Here is a 17,829-nt window from a genome sequence, read left to right on the forward strand (position 1 = left end):
CTCTCAATCAACGCATTGATAAGTTTCGGGTCCAACTTGCATCCCAAGCCTACCGTCGCCACGTGCCAAAAACCCGCTTCCCGCAGGTAATTCTCTACCAATGGTGATGGAGGACCATGCATATTACGAATATAGCATTGTAATATCCGATCTAAAGACTTTATAAAAAATAATAAAATAAATAATAATTATTTAAAATTGCATAAAAAATCTTAAATAATATTTAAAAATTAAATTTAACACTTACCATTTTCATTTGTTCGACGGATATGTGCTTGTCATCAAGACGAATTAATTCTCCAGCAATTGCTAAATTCGTACAAATTTTTAAGATTTAAAAAAAAATTAAAAAATAAAATTTAAAACTTTTTTAAAAATAATTAAAAAAATTAAAACTTTTTTAAATAGGAATTTAAGAGGAATTTGAGAGGAAATTGAGAGAATATTAGAGAGAAATTGAGAGAAAGGATTAAGTTGTGAAAAAAAAATGAAAGGGGGGTTTTTATATATATTTTTTACCGTTGGGGGGGTCACCAACGGTAAAAAAAGTAACTGTTGTTACTGTTCACGCGCGGGCAAAACGCATCCCCAAGGGAGCGTTGACGTGGCAAGAAAACGCGTTCTTGAGGGAGCGCTTTCTGCGCACGTGGACAAAGCGCTTCCTTGAGGAAGCGTTTTCCCACAACGTCCCCTAACAACACACTGACGTGGACGCGCTTTCGAGGAATTGGGCCATTCCGGTAATTAATTATTTATTGGGCCCATTTCATAATTTTTTAAAAAAATGGCTTTTAATGGTATTTTGCCCGTTTTTAATATTATATTTATTCTAAAAACATTATTTTATATTAATGTATTACGGTTATAACACTAAATTTGATTTAACAAAACAAATTAAGGTAAAAGTTATATTTTGTTGACAATAAATTTAACTAAGTAGTATTTTATATCAAATTATACAATAAACATGCATTACCCTACCTTGCTCGGAAATAAAACATTTCTTCATGAAGGGAATTAGCAGTACCATACAACTGCTCCAGCTCCACTTCCATGGCTTGCAATTCACAAAACAACCAGAAAGCCTTCGATGCATTATTAAAAATATATATATACACAGCATGCATGCTTATGTTTGGGCCACTTTTGCTGTTTCTACTATATCCTAATAGCATGAAAATAAAAGAAGAGACATTGGCATGGCCTTTCTTGGCGACATGAAGCCAGTCCTTAAAAGTCAACTCCTGTCCTTCAATCTCCAGTGCTGAAAAGCAAGCCACGTGATCTCCCTGCTCCACCGCAGTCCTTTCTCCACCCACTGAAAAATATGGCCATGCGACGACGTTACCTTGACGTTGAACTTGTGAGAATCGGGTAATGGTTGATGACGTTCCTGGTTGGGATTGATAACCCGGTACTTCCCCACCGTCATGGAATTGCTTTTCATGCCTTCCCAGATGCATTTAGGGTTAATTTAGTAATTTTTTAAAAAATGTTTTTAAAAAATATGTGAAAAAATATTTTTGAAAAGTTTGGTTTAATATTTAAGTATTTAGTATTATTGTTAAAAATATTTTTTAAAAATAAAATGACCGTTTTAGAAATGATATTATCAAATAATAAATATATATTTAAATAATGTTCAAATTAGTTAATATTATTATATTTTAGTAAGAATATAAAAAACATTTTATTATGACTTATTGTTAATATTTTAATATATAAAATATACATTTTTAAAATTTAATTAAGCAACAAAGAAAAAGAAAGAAAAAATATTATGCCGTTGGAAGGGTGAAAAAATAATTAAGCAAACTAAAAGTTTTAACTTTTCCTCTTCAAAAGTGCTTTCTAAAAATATTTTTAAAAGCAGATTGTTTAGCACCACTTTTCTTCTAAAAATACTTTTTAAGCCAAAAATATTTTTTTAAACACTACTAAATAAGCCTCTAAATAATTCACATTAATTAAATTCTTAATAGAGAGACAGATACTGCGTATGAAATCACAAACTGCATAAATATTTATATTTTTAGAGTATAAAAGATTAGAGATTTTCTGTTATTCTACAGTTTACTTCAATATTTATCATATACAAATATTATTTATTAATTTATTCAAAATTCTTTATTCTATCTAGATTATTTATTAAATTTAGTTGAAATTCTTTATTTATCTCGTTAATTTATTAAATTTATTTGAAATAATCTAATCAAATTGTTTAAATTTGAACCAAAATTATAAATTTTAATTTACAAAAGAAAGCTACATGTCATCAAATTTAATACTCCATGTCGTCTCTAAAATGTTATAAATTTTATAATAAGGTTTTAAAAAATAAATATAATATATTTGAATTGCAAATACAATAAACTAATTTAAACCTAATATAAACTATGAAAAGTCTCAAAATCATGATTGAATGGTTAAAGCCACTGATCCTACTAAATATATTATTAAAAAATTTATAAAAAAAAAACTAATGAAACCGGTTAAACCAATTTAATTAGATCATATTAATTCACCCCTCAACCGATCAATATCTCTCCAAACTAATACATTGACCACTTATTGATTCAACCGGTCTGATCGGCCGGTCTAATTTGGTTCAACCAACTATTTGGAGAGTGTTAGTTGAAGGGCAACAAAGCTAAAAGGATAAACGGCACCGTTTTAACGGGTGATGCATCTTTCTTCTGCTTTCTTCTCAATATACGACTCCGTAGAAAGCAAATTACTGGAATCTATCATTCTCGGAACGAGTAGAGTTTGTGAGTTAGGGTTTCCAGTTAGGGTTTTGGGAACGCATGATGATTGGGATTTGATGGTGTGACGAAAGAGTAATCAAGGGTAAAAGAGAGGGGAGGGGGTGTAAATCGCAATCCTAACTGCAGTAAATGGAAAGCTTTGAATCTGAAGAACCAGAGAAGAAGAGGCCTCACTTGGATTCTCCCGCCATGGCCCGTAATTCCTCCACTTCTCCGAACCACACCAAAGCTGTAATCTCTCTCTCACACTCTTCTTTTTTTTTTTTAATATTTTGTATTCTTCTTTAATTTCTTGATCAAATGAATGGCTTTGCATGATTTTATTCGCTTTCTTTTTGAGCTATAATTTCTCCTCAAATCAAAATTGCTCTGGAATACATTTTGTTTTGTCCTGTAGCCAGGAAGAATAAAATGGTAAAACTGAAATATTGAATCTTGGGACATTACTTTCGACCGTTCACAAAATGGAAAGTTGATCTAAATTTTTTCCTGCCATTAGTTTTCTTCTTGGATGCTCAGTTGTATTCAATTTCTTCATGGTCTCTGGGTTATTCATGGAAAGTTTTAATTTCAAATGCTTTCTCTCTGCCGTCGAGACAGTATAGGAAGAGAAGGGGAATTTATTTATTACTTGTTGTGGATCAATTTTGATTTAATTTATTGTTAATGGTGGATAAGTAGTTTGCTGTGAAACTCGATTGGGTCTATACGGGGAAAAAAGGAAAACAAGCTCCTTCTCTTAGCGATTTACCCATAATCAGTATATCACTGATATGCTATTGTTTGTTTAGATTTGCGGATTTAGGGTGACACACCAAAATTAAGGGTTTAAAAAAAAAAAATTCTTTTTTCACTTAATTTATCTGCTAGGGTTATATAACTCCAATTATTATTAAATTGAGCTGATAATGTGAATAGTTGAAGTACTTTGCACTAACCGAGTAGGTTTGCTGCATCAATGCTGTATATGTCAAATGGAAATATTGTAAATTAATGAAATGTGATGTCTTTTTCATCGTCTCAAATTATTTGAGTTGCCTATTTGCATCTATCTTAGAAATTGAAATTTTCCCTTAACTTCTAGTTATATTCTGGTCTCTTATCTGATTCAAACCATTCCTAGACTTGTCATGAATCAGTTTTAGGCATCTGATTATATGCATGGGCACCATAAATCCACCAGTTTGCACATTTTGTTGAGTTGATAAGCTAAGCTCTGAGCATAACCTAATTCAATATCAGGCATACGCATACCTAAAAATGAGTGGAGATATGCTGTCCCCTGCCACCTGATTGAATTTGCCTTTCACTTTTTATCCATGATTTGATTTTTCAGAGTGCCATCTTATTATCACTATGATATTTCTGCATACACCCCAACGTGTAAGGTTGGTGCACATGTCAAGTAAATTTAAAATTGATAAAATACGTTTTTCATTTTTTTCCCTGCATGTTTACAAATTTGTGTTTTTAATTCTCTCATGCATTTGGTTTGATATAGATGGATTTTTTTTTATCCAGGTTGACGCGGCAGTTCTCCAGTACCAGAATCAAAAACTTGTCCAGCAGTTAGATATTCAGAAACATGAGTTGCATGATCTTGAAACCAAAATTAAAGAATTAAAAGACAAGCAAGCCTCTTATGATGATATGTTGATAACTGTGAACCAACTCTGGAATCAGGTTTTTTTTATGGCACTCTTTTACTTCCATCTGTTTTGATCATTATGATTTTTTTATAATTCTTTCTTGTTACTCTACTCTATAGTTGGTTGATGATTTGGTCCTGCTTGGAATACGAGCTGGAGGAGGCCATAATGCTTTACGAATCTTGGACGAAGCTGACAATTCTCGAGGTTCAGATCAGACTAATTTTTTGTTGAACAAATTTACTTTTGTGTGTTTTTGGAGTTGGGAGAGGTAGTGCTGTGTCTTTTAATAGTAAAAAGTCAAAGTGTAAGTTCTCTCAAATTTACAATACTTTAACTTGCCCTCTTTAGGTTCTATTCCATCGTGCCCTGTGGAGGAGATGTTTCTTTGTAGGCTTCTAGAAACAGATTTTATTGATAGTAATGACAAAGATGGCATTGCAAATTATGTTGAACAAGTCTTATTTTCACGCCATTCATCCACTAGCGAGTTGATAAAATCTCTGGAGGATACCATCTCTGCTGAGAGGATGAAAACTGAGAGCATGGCTCTTTCTTTGCATGGGAAATTATCTGTTGAAGGTTAGATGATTTCTTCTTTTCAGTTGCTTAGTAATTTGTCATTTCTTGTGTTTTTCATGAAATTTTCGGCAATTTCTTCATTAGCTAGTACTTCTATCTGCAGTTTTACGTTGATTATTATATATCGCTTGCAGACACTATAATACAGCTTTCTAAGATTTATGACATGATGAAAGAAGAGGCCAAAAATTTGCGTGAGGTGATTGACACTCTACATTTGAAGCATAAAGAGTATGCTGATGGGATTCAAACATATATAAGTAGCCATGCAACTGATCAATCTGATGTTAAACGTCTTCAAGGTCTCTGCTAGTTCTTTTATGCTTGCAATAACTTCCTAACATTTATAAATGCAATTCTCAGTAGCATGTTTAGTACCAACTGATTAGCAATCTGGTTGTTTGTTAGCCATTTCCTAGATTTTCTCTTTTTTGTCTTATCATGATTGTACGTTAAAGCTGTAGTTTATTTATTCTGGAAGGTGAGCTGGAGGAAATCATGGCTGAACTTGAAGAAAGCAGAAGAAAACTAGTTGATCTGAAAATGCAGAAGAATATAGCATCTGGGATGCATGCATCAACTCCAGTTCTAGCAAATGGAAGCTTGTCACCAGAAAAGCCTGGAGATAAGACAATGGGCTTGCGGGAGATAAAGGATTTGATTGAGGAGACAAAGGTATTGATTTACGTAACTGCGTTTTTCTCAACCTCTCTCCCTCTTTTGGTGACTAATCTTATATGATATGTTACTAAACAAGTGTTGCAGATAGTGGCAGGAGATCGACTTTCTGAACTTCAAGATGCACAGGAAGAGAACCTAATCTATTCAAAACAACTGAAGGATCTTCAGGTTTGCTTGGATTATTGATCTTCGAAAGTTGATTTTTCTTTCAGTTGAAGTACCCTTTTCAATAAAGCTACATATTCTAGTAATTTAACTTGCAAAATTTTACTCTCATAGAATGAACTGAAGGATGACAAATTCATACAATCCTCTCGGCTGTACACTTTGTTAAATGATCAGCTCCAGCATTGGAATGCTGAAATGGAACAATACAAAGCGCTTACAGATTCCTTGCAGGTTAAGTTGCTTGATATACTTTTTCACATGCTTTGGTTGCTTGAGTACTTTTTGGTCTGTTTTGAAAGTATAATTTCAGACTGATAGGTTTCTTGTCATGAGGAGGGAGAAGGAACTAAATATGAAAGCTGAGACAGCAGATGCTGTTAGGAATACAATTAATAATGCTGATTCTAGAATTGAAGAGCTGGAGCTGCAGCTCCAGAAGTGTATCATAGAAAGAAATGACCTTGAGATTAAAATGGAAGAAGCTATTCAAGATGCAGGTAAAATAGTAAATTATGAGTTTAAGGTGGAAAATCCTGGGTCTTTTGTCTTACACAAATGCTGTTTTTCTCCCCAGGAAGAAATGATATTAAAGCAGAAATTCGTGTTATGGCATCAGCTCTGTCCAAGGAAATGGGAATGATGGAAGCTCAGTTGAATCGCTGGAAGGAGACTGCTCACGAAGCCATTTCCTTGCATGAAGAAGCCCAAGCACTAAAAGCTTTGTTAAGCGATAAGGTATTTATCCTGTCTTTAGTTCCCTTTGGGGAATAAAATTTGAAAGTAGCTGATATGGATGAAAAGTCCTTAAATAGTTGTTTTTATATTATTTCAACTATATTTACCTGCGAAAGCTTTGAGAGTAGTGTGATGGGTTACTTTTGTACCAAGCGGTGGAACTTGATTGTCTAATAGAATATCATTTTGGAACTTCAGAATTTTGTGTTTGTGGACAGCCATGTTGATTTTTGTTCTTTCAATGACTTGTACTGAGTCATGTACCTGTTTTATTAGTGTTTCATTTGATTATTTAGCATGTGACTTGTAGAAAATTGTGGTTTTGGATAACGTGGATTTATATTTCTTAAATTTAATCTATAAAATAAAGAAAAATTGTAGTAAGAATGTTGAATGTTTTGACACTTTTTGTGTTCTAATTGTCAAATTTGAGTTTGCTGGTAACTCGATCTGTTCAATCTCTAACCAGTGTGCTTTTGTCTAAAATTTTCTGATAGACAAATCTACAAAAGCGCTTGGCAGAAGAGTGTGCTGAGCAGATTGCAGAAATCAAATCTCTCAATGATATGGTATGTCTTGTCTTTTTGGTTAATTCAGGTTACTTTTCTCTTCTTTTTGTCCATTACAACATTGGGGGAAGGTGAAATGCAGGCGCTGGGGCTGCAATCCCTGCTTTGATGGAAATTCCAGCGACCTTTCCTTGTTATCCTCAAGTGTTCCTTTGTTTTCGATGACTACTGAAATAATACTTTTTCTTTTTTCCAAAGTTTTCTGCTCTTGCTCCATATTGTGTGCACTTATAGTCAAAACTATTCATATTGCCATCTTCAGAAATCTGATGCATATGACTTGAATTGACGTTCATTACTGAATAACATTCAATTAATGCAGATTGAGAAATTGCAGAAGGAAAAGTTGGAATTGCAGATCTTCTTGGACATGTATGGCCAAGAAGGCTATGATGATAGGTATGCTAGTTTGAGACTTTATTGACACACACACACAAAAAGAAAGTGTAAATGCAATAAAGGAGAGTAATCCTTTTTAGTTCTATGCCATGCAAGCAGTGGATATTTGGTTAAATCTTCATCTGGTTTTATGTCAATCGTCTTAAATTGTGCATTTCCTGTTATGTCTGCTTGAAGTGAAATAAACCTATAATTAATTCTCTTGAAATTTAGAAGCAAATAAGTGCTAAATTGCTATTAAAGGAACAGGTCTGTGTGCGACTTGTAGTGGTGTCTCGAGTTATATGGTTACCTCTTGCTAAGCTGAAACTTCAGAATTTTAAGTTAATTCAGAAATTGGTCCGGAAATGGTAAAATATTTTACATTACCTGTTTACGTAATTGTTTAGCTTGTCAGTGCATTAAAATTTGCGGTACCTTGATTCTTGTATATGAAACTAAGAAGCTGAAGTGATTCTGAATTTGAAGTTCTGTGGTCTAGTTGTGTTCTCTTAGATTGCAAGCTAGGAAGTTCAATATAGTTTTAGGCACTCAATTTTGTGCATTAACAATTAATCATACTTTCTTCTTCACCATATTATTCCAAATCTATTATCTAACTTGGGAATGTTTCCCTCTCTCTTGCTTCAACCTTTTGGTTGCATATGACATTCCTTTTTCTATTAATTAATTTGGGTTCTTAACTTAAATTTCAGAGATGTGATGGAAATAAGAGAATCTAAAAATAGAGCTCATTCGCAAGCTGAAATCTTGAAAAATGCTTTGGATGAACACAGTCTAGAATTGAGAGTGAAAGCTGCTAATGAGGCTGAGGCTGCGTGCCAAGAAAGGCTTTCTGTTGCCGAAGTTGAAATAGCTGACTTAAGAGCTAAACTGGATGCTTCTGAGAGGTTTGTTCTTTTGTAGTTTTTGGTTTCTTTTTATATGTTATATGGTTTGCCATGGCTATGATTTGACTGAAAGGACACTGATGGTGAATGCTGATATGCTAGTTGAGGAATTAAATATCTAGGCTTTTTTATTTTACATTTTAGGGGTTTAGTTTTAAATTATATACTCCCAAGAAAAAAAACTTATACACTCTAGGATATTTTCAATTGTTAGGTTTTATATTTTAGACTGTTAGGTTATTTTATATTAATTAACTTCTTGTCCAAGTATTAGGCTCGCCATTATATTTGGTATTTTGTGTTTTATTAGGATTTTGGGATTATTTACAATATCTATGTTATTTAGTTCAAAGGAGGTTTTAGATGATGAATATTCAAGCTATTGTGAAATTAAGTATTGAAATCAAGTCAAAATTCATAAAGTTAAATCAGTTTCATTCTTTAAAGGTCAGATTTTCATGGTTAGTTATAAATATTTATTTTAAGTTGAACTAAATTAATTGCTTTGAGAATGCGAGCAAATATGTGTCTAAAATATTCATCTGTTTGATGAGTAGCATGTTTTCAAAAATGAGCAAAGAGAAGTTCAAAAATGGGAAAAATGAACTTATTTGTTATGAATTAATGGGAATAAAAGATGCAGTATATAAGGCGCGTTATGAACCGATCAAAACAAAAGCTGCATTACATTAGGCTTCTGATGAAGTGGGGCAGTTTTGAAAATATTTGATCCTAGTCAAAGTTCGTTTCTCAGGAGTGTTCTTCCCTGAGAAGGAAAATCCTATTATTTAAAAGCACGTTGATGTTGTATTGTGAGCATTTGAGGCCCTAAAGAACAATCTTGTTGAAGAGGGTTTGAGAGATGAGATATGTGAGAATCTGTTGAGTTATTGCAACAGAATTTACTTGATGAGGATCCTAAATTTACTGCTTTATTGAAGATGTGAATGTCACAAATGAAGTAGATTTTAACATTGTTATTTATGGGTCTTGCTAGAAATTTCTCTTTTGAGTTAGTGGAATTAAAGGTCGAGCTCTCTCCAACTATAGGGCAGAGTGATGGAGGATCAAATATGCTAGTTGAGAGCTTAAATTAGCTAGGGTTGTAATTTGTATTTTATGGGTTTGAATTTAACTATGTATATAATGCATACAGGTTATTTTAATTTGTATTTTTATTTTGTGCCAATTAGTGGCATTTTCGGTTTGTATTTGGTATTTTGCATTTTTTAGGGGTTTGTGGTAAGTCATAAGGACTTATGTCATTTTGGTTCTAAGGAGTTTGAAATTGAATGATGAACATTTGAGTTATTATGATATGAGTGATGTGACTTCCTTTTTGAGTTTTTTTTTTTTGCCTTAAAGGCTTAAGTAGAAAATCAGCCCTTGTGTATTTTCAAATTTCTAAAGTATGCCTTCATCCTTCCATTGTATCCAGTCAAGCTTTTACACCTTGTTTGGTAGGAGTATATCATTTTAACTTGCCTTTTAGTGCGCTAAGTTAACACTAGTCACTTATTTTGTTTTGAAAATTTGCCAGTACCTATTAAACCACTTAAAAATTATGTAGCCTTCTTTCCCAAACTTGGTGAAAACCTTTTACACTTGTTGGGATGGTATACTTTTATACAAGGGATATCCCTTCTAATTTTTATATTTCCAGAGTTTACGTGCTCAAAATATAGAATTACAACTACGATTTTAGTTCATTTATTGCTACAGAGCATCTTATGCCATACAAACATCTCTTTAGGACTGCTAAAACAGTTTAATTAACTTATCCTCCTAACCTTAGTAGTTGCATCTAATAAATTTGACATTAGAACCATTTGATGCTTGCTATAGAGGTAAAACACCTATTACAAGTTACAGAACTCCGTAGGTAGTATGATCCAAATTGTTACTTCATCCTTAATGTCAAACATTTGTGACTTGCACAAGTTCTCTAATATAAGTTTCTGGTTTTTATTTTCATGATTTGTTTCTTTTTGCTTCCTGAAATTTCCATTTAGTAGTGTTATCTAACTATTTAATCTTACAATAAATCACAGGGATGTTTTGGAACTCACGGAGGCTATTAAAAGTAAAGATCGAGAGTCAGAGACATATATTTCTGAAATTGAGGTTTGTCTGAAATTCCTTCTTAGGGAGGAAGAAGTATATATTCAGTTTTGGTTCCTGCCACCTTTCTCTTGTATTCACTGAATTGCTAGAGCTGCCTTTCCTTGGGTACTACTCTCGCCATTTATGCCTCTTTGTTGTCTGCATGATGAGAGATTTCTTTTATTTTTTCCAGACCATTGGCCAGGCTTATGAAGATATGCAGACACAGAACCAGCATCTGTTGCAGCAGATGACTGAGAGAGATGACTACAATATTAAGGTCCATTGCATATTATTTCAACTTTATTCTTGCTTTCTGTATATATTGATAGTTAAGTAGAAAAAATTATATGGTGTTGCTGCTTGGGCAACTTCTGTAATTGTGATGGAATTAAATGCAGCTTGTCTCTGAGAGTGTAAAGACAAAACAAGCACATAGTTTCTTGCTTTCTGAAAAGCAGGCATTAGCAAGGCAACTTAAGCAGGTCAATTCATCAATTGAGTCCGTGAAAATGAGGATTGGTCAGAGCGAGGAGCAGGTAAATAGTTGTGTGCTGCTAAAACTCGTTCCAGAAAACTTACCTTCTAAATATATTTACATGTATTTATTTATTTGTCAACTTGTAGCTTTTTTGATCAACCTATTATTTAAACCTTGCAGATAAAAGTTTGTCTGACAGATGCTGTTAAATTCACTCAAGAGGATAGACATTTTATGATTAGCCTTGAAACTGCGAAGTGGGAGTTGGCTGATGCTGAGAAGGAGTTCAAGTGGCTTAAATCTGCTGCAGCATCTTCTGAGAAGGACTATGAGCAACTCCAGCGAAAGGTGGATGAGTTCCAAATGAAGTTGGATAAGGAACAGTGAGTTTTCTTTTCTGTTTATGGTGGATTTCCCAGGCCTAGTTTTTTTCTTGCTCAGCTGTATTGTCTTTGGGTGGAATTAGAAGATAAAAGATCATATATGTATGTTATCCGAATCCAAAAGCATTGCTTTTCTCCTATGTTGGACTCGGTGGTGAATGTTGGATATTAGCACGTCCATCATGGGCAATTTTTTTTTTCATGTATTTGGATGATCTTTGGAGGTTATTATGTCCATGTATAGGATATGAGTGTCAGTCACAGGCACCTTAACGGAAATGAAGTGTTGGAGCTACATAGCTCTACTCTTTATTGCCTATCACAGTATAATGTGTGCTGGAATTAGCTGCAAAGATAGTCGAGGGACAGGCTGTTATAATGGTCAACAGTTGCTACAATAACAATGCTTTAATCTACGCCTATGCTGCATTTATTCTGGAACATTTCATCTTAGGACTTTAGATTATAATTTTTGCCCTTTAGGACTTTAGACATGTTTCCTTGCCAAGAACATACCTTTTCTTCGTGTTGTTAAATTAAATTATTTAGCTTTCCTTCAAAATTAAATCTGTCCTCTGTTGAAATGTGGTTTCTCTACACCCAGAAGTCAGAGGAAGAAGCTTGAGGAAGAGCTCGACGAACTGAATAGCAAGGTTGCTGAGTTGAGTTCTGAAACTGGAGAGACTGCAATACAGAAGCTTCAGGATGAGATTAAAAATTGCAAGAATATTCTCAAATGTGGTGTGTGTTTTGACCGGCCAAAAGAGGTGAGAGTTATGCTGACCTGTTTTTCTCTCATAATATGTACTCGTATGTTTATATTTTCCTCAACCTCTTATTGGACTGATGGATGTGTTGGCTTGTCATATTTGGCAGGTAGTAATTGTTAAGTGCTATCACCTATTTTGCAATCCATGTATACAGAGAAATTTAGAGATACGGCATCGAAAGTGCCCCGGCTGTGGAACTGCATTTGGTCAGAATGATGTTCGGTTTGTGAAAATATGAAAAAGTGTTCCATGGCTTTTGTATTTCAGTCTTTGATTTAGGTTAGTCAAGAGTTAGCATCTTGAAACCAAGAGGCCCCTTAGGACTCCCAACTTGATAGTTATAGAAATAATATGTTATTTTTTCTTTTTCATATGTAATTATTTGATGGGCAGGTCATGGCATGTATGTCAATTGTAAATGGAAATCAAACTAGGTAAATCATCACATCTTCAGGAATTTTCCCTTTTGATCAGTGTTTTTGAAACCAGACCGGCTGGTCGGTTGCATCAGTTGGACCGTGAACTAATGGGTCTGGTCACCCTCATCAGACCGGAAATTCTTTGAACCGTAATAACCTGTCAAACCTGGTTAAAAACCCAGTTAAACCGGTATTTGATTACTTCAATTTTTTATTTTTGTTTCAGATTTCTTTTCCATTTTTTAACATGATTAAGCAAAGCTTTTTAATATACCAAAAAAAGAAAAATAAAGATGGAAGATGGAAAAACTAAATAAAAAAAAAAGCAATTACCTTGGTCAAAATTGTATTGTAGAATGGGCAAAATAAAGATAAAAGAAGTCAATTATGTAATGGAAGAGAATCAGAGAAGGAGCTTATGAAAAAAATTGAGGGAACACGAAGAACGGCACAGAGCAGCATGAGACGGAAGAAGCATGTCATTATAGGATATGGGGTTAGGTTTTCAAATTTGTTTTATGGGTTGGTCCTAGTGTCACGGGCCGCAGTTCAAAGCCCGTGACCAGCGCACCAAATGCATCCAATGGAGGTCTGTTGCTCAGATGGGGATCATTTGGCCCACAAGAATTGGCCCGATTCAAAGAGATATTGGACAAGTCTGTCAGATTGAAGCCTGGTTGGCCCGACACTGAAGAGATGTCAACTTAGGCTAATATGGTAACTGATCTTAAAAGATAGAGGGAATCTTATCTTGTAAAGATTAGATTAGATTTGATAAGGTTTATCTTGTAAATCCCTAAAATTAAGGGATATGGTTAAATCTCATTCGTCGATGTAATTGTATCTTGACCATCGGTTTTGGGGGAACTCAACTATAAATAGAGAGCCTCCCCCTCATTTGTACTCACTCCTAAATTGTTTCATTATTCTTTATGAATAAGAATTGAGAGCATTTACTCAAACACTTTGCGAGCGCTCTTTCTGTTGTTCTTTTGTAGCTTCTTTTGACACAATCGCTTCCGCTATACAAATTGGTGCCTTGGAGGAATTCTAAGGAATCCTTACTTTTGAGCGTAAAGGCTGACTTGGGCGAGTTTGGAGCAAACGGATCGCCTAAGGCCGCACGGTTTGCGAGACGAAAGGTCTAGCCCCGTGACACTAGAACATGCCATTAGAGGTGCTTATGGTAGATTGGATTGGGTTTAAGTATGATACTATCATATTTTATGTGATTAAATTATCAAATAAAGTCTTTTTTTTTTAAAATACGAAAATAACCTGATTTCTTGAAAATTATGGGAACGGGCTGTTTTTGATAAAACGCTTCCAAATCCTCCTACATCTATATATAAACGTTGGTTTATCAAGAATACGCAAGAAAAATAGTTCAAATTATTGATTCATCGCCAGAGATGGCTTAGAACTAATAGTTCATTATCTAATGGATTTTTCCGTTCTAATCCTCCATCCAAGAGTTATTAGTATTTATCAAATTTGTTCCTATCTAATGAAAGGCTATTGGATCAAATGACAAAGACATTGTTGAGAAAAGATGGCTTTTCCCTGATGAAATGAAAATTGGATTCATGTAAGAGGAGAAAGGTTTCATTACTTCGCCAGAAAGATATGTGGTTATGAAATAAATGAAATAGATATAGATAAATAATATAAATATAATATTCTAATATATTATAAATAAAAATGTATAAAAAAATTAATAAAATGTATAAATAAATTCTAATACTAATATATATTGGAATATATATAATAGAATAGATAAATATATAATAGAATTAATATTCTAACATCTAATATAAATTATATATTATATATTTTTCACTAATAATAGTGGAATTACTGGCACAGAGTCAAAAAGAAAAGGAAATTGTGACACACTACCGTTGATGAAGCACTTCAACAAATCCGCTTATAACAAGCTCTTATATGATTTCGAGTAAATCGAAAATCATTAAGCACAAGCAAAATGCGCAGTAACACTTTTGGAAGTATCAAAAGAATGTTACTCACATGTATCAATAATAAGACTTATTCTTTCTTTTGGTGTCCCTCATTAAGTAAAAGCCAATTATCTATCTAATCTAATATTAATTGGATTTCTGAACACTCAGAGACTTTCATCCGTCTGTATACAAAGTATCTTCCAACCCTTCTACAACCATTCATTAGTTAATTAGACACTCCTGTTATCCAATCTAATTCAAGACTCCTCTAGTAGCCACTCCATTAGTAAGGGGGCTCCTATATCCAGATTTACTGATTCCCTTCCACTACTTTAGTTTTTCCCCTTTAGATGCACGTGGTTCCAAGTTAATGCCGAATAAAAAGGATTTCGGTTATAGTTTTCCTTGTGATGGTCCGGGGCGAGGGGGTACTTGTGATATTTCGACATGGGACGTATTTTATTTGGTGCTTTTCTAGATGTTAAATACCATTAGATGGGTTACTTTTTATTGGTATTGGAAACACATCACATTATGGGAGGGTAATATCTCACAGTTTAAGGAATCTTCCACTTATTTGATGGGATGGTTAAAAGATTATCTATGGTTAAACTCTTTACAACTTATCAATGGGTATAATCCATTTGGTTTGAATAGTTTATCAGTTTGGGCGTGGATGTTCTTATTTAGACATCTTGTTTGGGCTACCGGATTTATGTTCTTAATTTCTTGGCACAGGTATTGGCAATAACTGATTGAAACTTTAACATGGGCTCATGAATGCACATCTTTAGCTAATTTGATTCAATGGAGAGATAAACCAGTGGCGCTTTCTATTGTGCAGGCAAGATTGGTTGGATTAGCCCACTTTTCTGTAGGTTATATATTTACTTATGCGGCTTTCTTGATTGCCTCTACATCGGGCAAATTTGGTTAATTCCTTATCTTATGCGCTGTATCTGCGATAATATCATCTCTTTCGATGGAGAATGAGGGAGTTATTTTCAAGGAAAACTCAGAAAAGCGCTTCTAGTTGGAAGCATTTTTTCAGTGTTCTTATTAAGGTTTTCTATAAAGTTTAGGGTTTTTAGGGTTTATTAATTTGGGTTTTTAAGGTTTTGTTATTAGGGTTTTAGGTTTTTAAGGTTTTGTTATTAGGGTTTTAGGTTATTTAAGTTTTTTAGGGTTTAGGGTTTTAAGTTGATAAACATTTTAACCTAATAATTGTAATAATTGAATTTGATATTTAAAATATTCATATTTACATCAATTGTATATTATTTTTATTAAAAATCGAAACTTGGAGTACTGAAAAAATATTTTTGACGAGATGGGTTCTGAAAAAATATCCCAAGAATCTTAGGATATCTGAAACGTTTCTAAAAAAAATGCCCTGTATAGTGGGGGTTGAAATTTGTAGAGAAAAAACACTCCAAGCAAGATGCACTGTCAGCAAAAGCTGGAAGCGTTTTCAGTACTTTTGCTGACAGTGCGTCCTGCTAGGAGCGTTTTTTCTCTACAAATTTCAACCCCCACTAGCCAGGGCATTTCTTCAGAAACTTTTTTTTTGTTATCCCTTAAGCTATAAATGTAACATATTTCAGCCCCTAGTGGCATAAACTGAGGAAATAAAATTTGAAGAAGTTCAAAAGAATAGAAGTTCACAGGAAAGACATACGTTTGAGCAATGATACTATTTGTATAAAAAATAAGCATAAGTATTGATTTTTCGTGTTAATATTTATTTGAAGCATTATATTTTTTGCATAATGTTTTTGTTTCGAACTTCTCTTGACAGATAATTTGGTTGAAAATGAGTGGACGAATTAATGCTATTATTTATTACAACGGTAAGGTCCGTGACACCGAGAATTGCATGGTTCTTTATTGGAGAACACAACACGACTGTCTTTTAATCAGAACATAGAGTTGCCAGAACTTCAGAAAAGAATTAGGCGAAAAATTGTCGAATCCAACCAGATGAAAGTATCATCTATTAAGTATCGATTTTGTACTTCGGTTGATCCTGTGAGATATGACGCTTTCGATATCAAAGGTGCTCGGGCTTGGAGGCGATAGTGCAAATACACATCTAAAGTGGATCACTATTTCTCGAATTATATATGGAATTTTCAAGGCCAGATGAAGGCATTCGGTCGTCAACATCTCTTCCTGTTCGAGAGGTGAGAACAGTTGAAAATGCCGATAGTCCAACCACTTTGTTAGTAAGTTCCCATTATGATGTCCCGAAATCATCAATTGGAAGACATTCATCCGTCTTGGCCTTAGATTTCAATCGTGAGAGGTAGAACACCGAACAATCAGGTTTTGGTGGTAGAACAGAACACATTACCTCTGCAAAACACTCAGTTAGTGGGTGGGACATGAACCTCAGTGGGTCGATGTTCAACCCTAGGAATACTTACTAGGGAATGACAGCAACTTCCAATGATTGGCAATCAACATGTGATTCTGGACGTTCCAATACGAACACGAGAAAGGATGATGTACTCCCTATAACGTCCATCGACGTGGAGGCATCCAACACGGAAGATGTTGGTGGGTCCAAGAATGAATATGGAAATGAATCCGATGTGGATCCAATCCGATGGCAATGAAACCAACACATGCGGTTCTGTGAAATGATAAGAAATATCAGTTTTTAATTTTGTGAAATTATAACAAATTACAACGTTAATTTTGTAAAATGATAACAAATATCAACTAGCATTTTGTTAAATGATAACAATATTCTTCTAAAAACATAATAATAAAAAAACATCGATACAATATAAACGTTTGATACAAGAAAAAAATTAATCAGTGCATGTGTTGGTCAAAATTTGTGCCACATCAGGGTGGTCGACGGTTATGCACTGGATTCCTTCTTGGTTCAAACTTCGGGCAGGGTTAGGGTTGTTAGGGTTGTGGTATCAGTTGCTCTTCTTCTTTTCCTTTGGTTGATTGTGATCATTGTATTCTCGGTTACCATCGTGCATCCTCTAGTCTAGGAATAGGTGGTTGGGAAGATGACCCACCTTGGTAGAACAAAGATTCCAAAGGTGTTTGTGTCACAAACGACAAATGAGCATAACCATGTTGAGTCCCATACATCAATGGGATAACGAGTGGACTCTCCGTCGGTGCCTGATACATAGACGGTCTATACATCATTGTCTGCATCATCGGGAAAGTAGATAGCCTGAACATGTAAAACATCGAGGATGGATGTCCAACAGTCCAACCTAGCATAAGACTAGAAGTAGAAAAA

At 34.1% G+C, this 17,829-nt stretch overlaps 1 protein-coding gene and 1 pseudogene across 3 annotated transcripts; both read left to right on the forward strand.

Moving 5' to 3' along the window:
• The first annotated feature begins 2,669 nt into the window (after positions 1-2,669).
• LOC107914217 (E3 ubiquitin-protein ligase BRE1-like 2) lies at positions 2,670-12,645 on the forward strand. Of its 3 annotated transcripts, none has more exons than XM_016843047.2 (19): positions 2,670-2,999; positions 4,290-4,451; positions 4,537-4,624; positions 4,769-4,999; positions 5,134-5,301; positions 5,481-5,674; positions 5,765-5,848; positions 5,960-6,079; positions 6,159-6,345; positions 6,423-6,583; positions 7,081-7,152; positions 7,475-7,551; positions 8,247-8,441; positions 10,493-10,565; positions 10,738-10,824; positions 10,946-11,083; positions 11,206-11,408; positions 12,013-12,175; positions 12,285-12,645. In XM_016843047.2, exons 1-19 carry the CDS (start codon positions 2,898-2,900, stop codon positions 12,414-12,416), a joined length of 2,637 nt encoding a protein of 878 aa, XP_016698536.1. In that variant the 5' UTR covers positions 2,670-2,897; the 3' UTR covers positions 12,417-12,645. The 3 variants fall into 3 exon arrangements, with proteins under 3 accessions (XP_016698536.1, XP_016698544.1, XP_016698553.1); XM_016843055.2 differs by having other exon boundaries at positions 12,016-12,175; XM_016843064.2 differs by lacking the exons at positions 2,670-2,999; positions 4,290-4,451; positions 4,537-4,624; positions 4,769-4,999; positions 5,134-5,301 and having other exon boundaries at positions 5,590-5,674; positions 5,757-5,848.
• On the forward strand, positions 12,597-15,546 carry LOC121220301 (photosystem I P700 chlorophyll a apoprotein A2-like; annotated as a pseudogene).
• Positions 15,547-17,829: the final 2,283 nt, after the last annotated feature.

The sequence above is a fragment of the Gossypium hirsutum genome, chromosome D08 (genome assembly GCF_007990345.1).
Source record: "Gossypium hirsutum isolate 1008001.06 chromosome D08, Gossypium_hirsutum_v2.1, whole genome shotgun sequence".
NCBI lineage: Eukaryota > Viridiplantae > Streptophyta > Magnoliopsida > Malvales > Malvaceae > Gossypium > Gossypium hirsutum.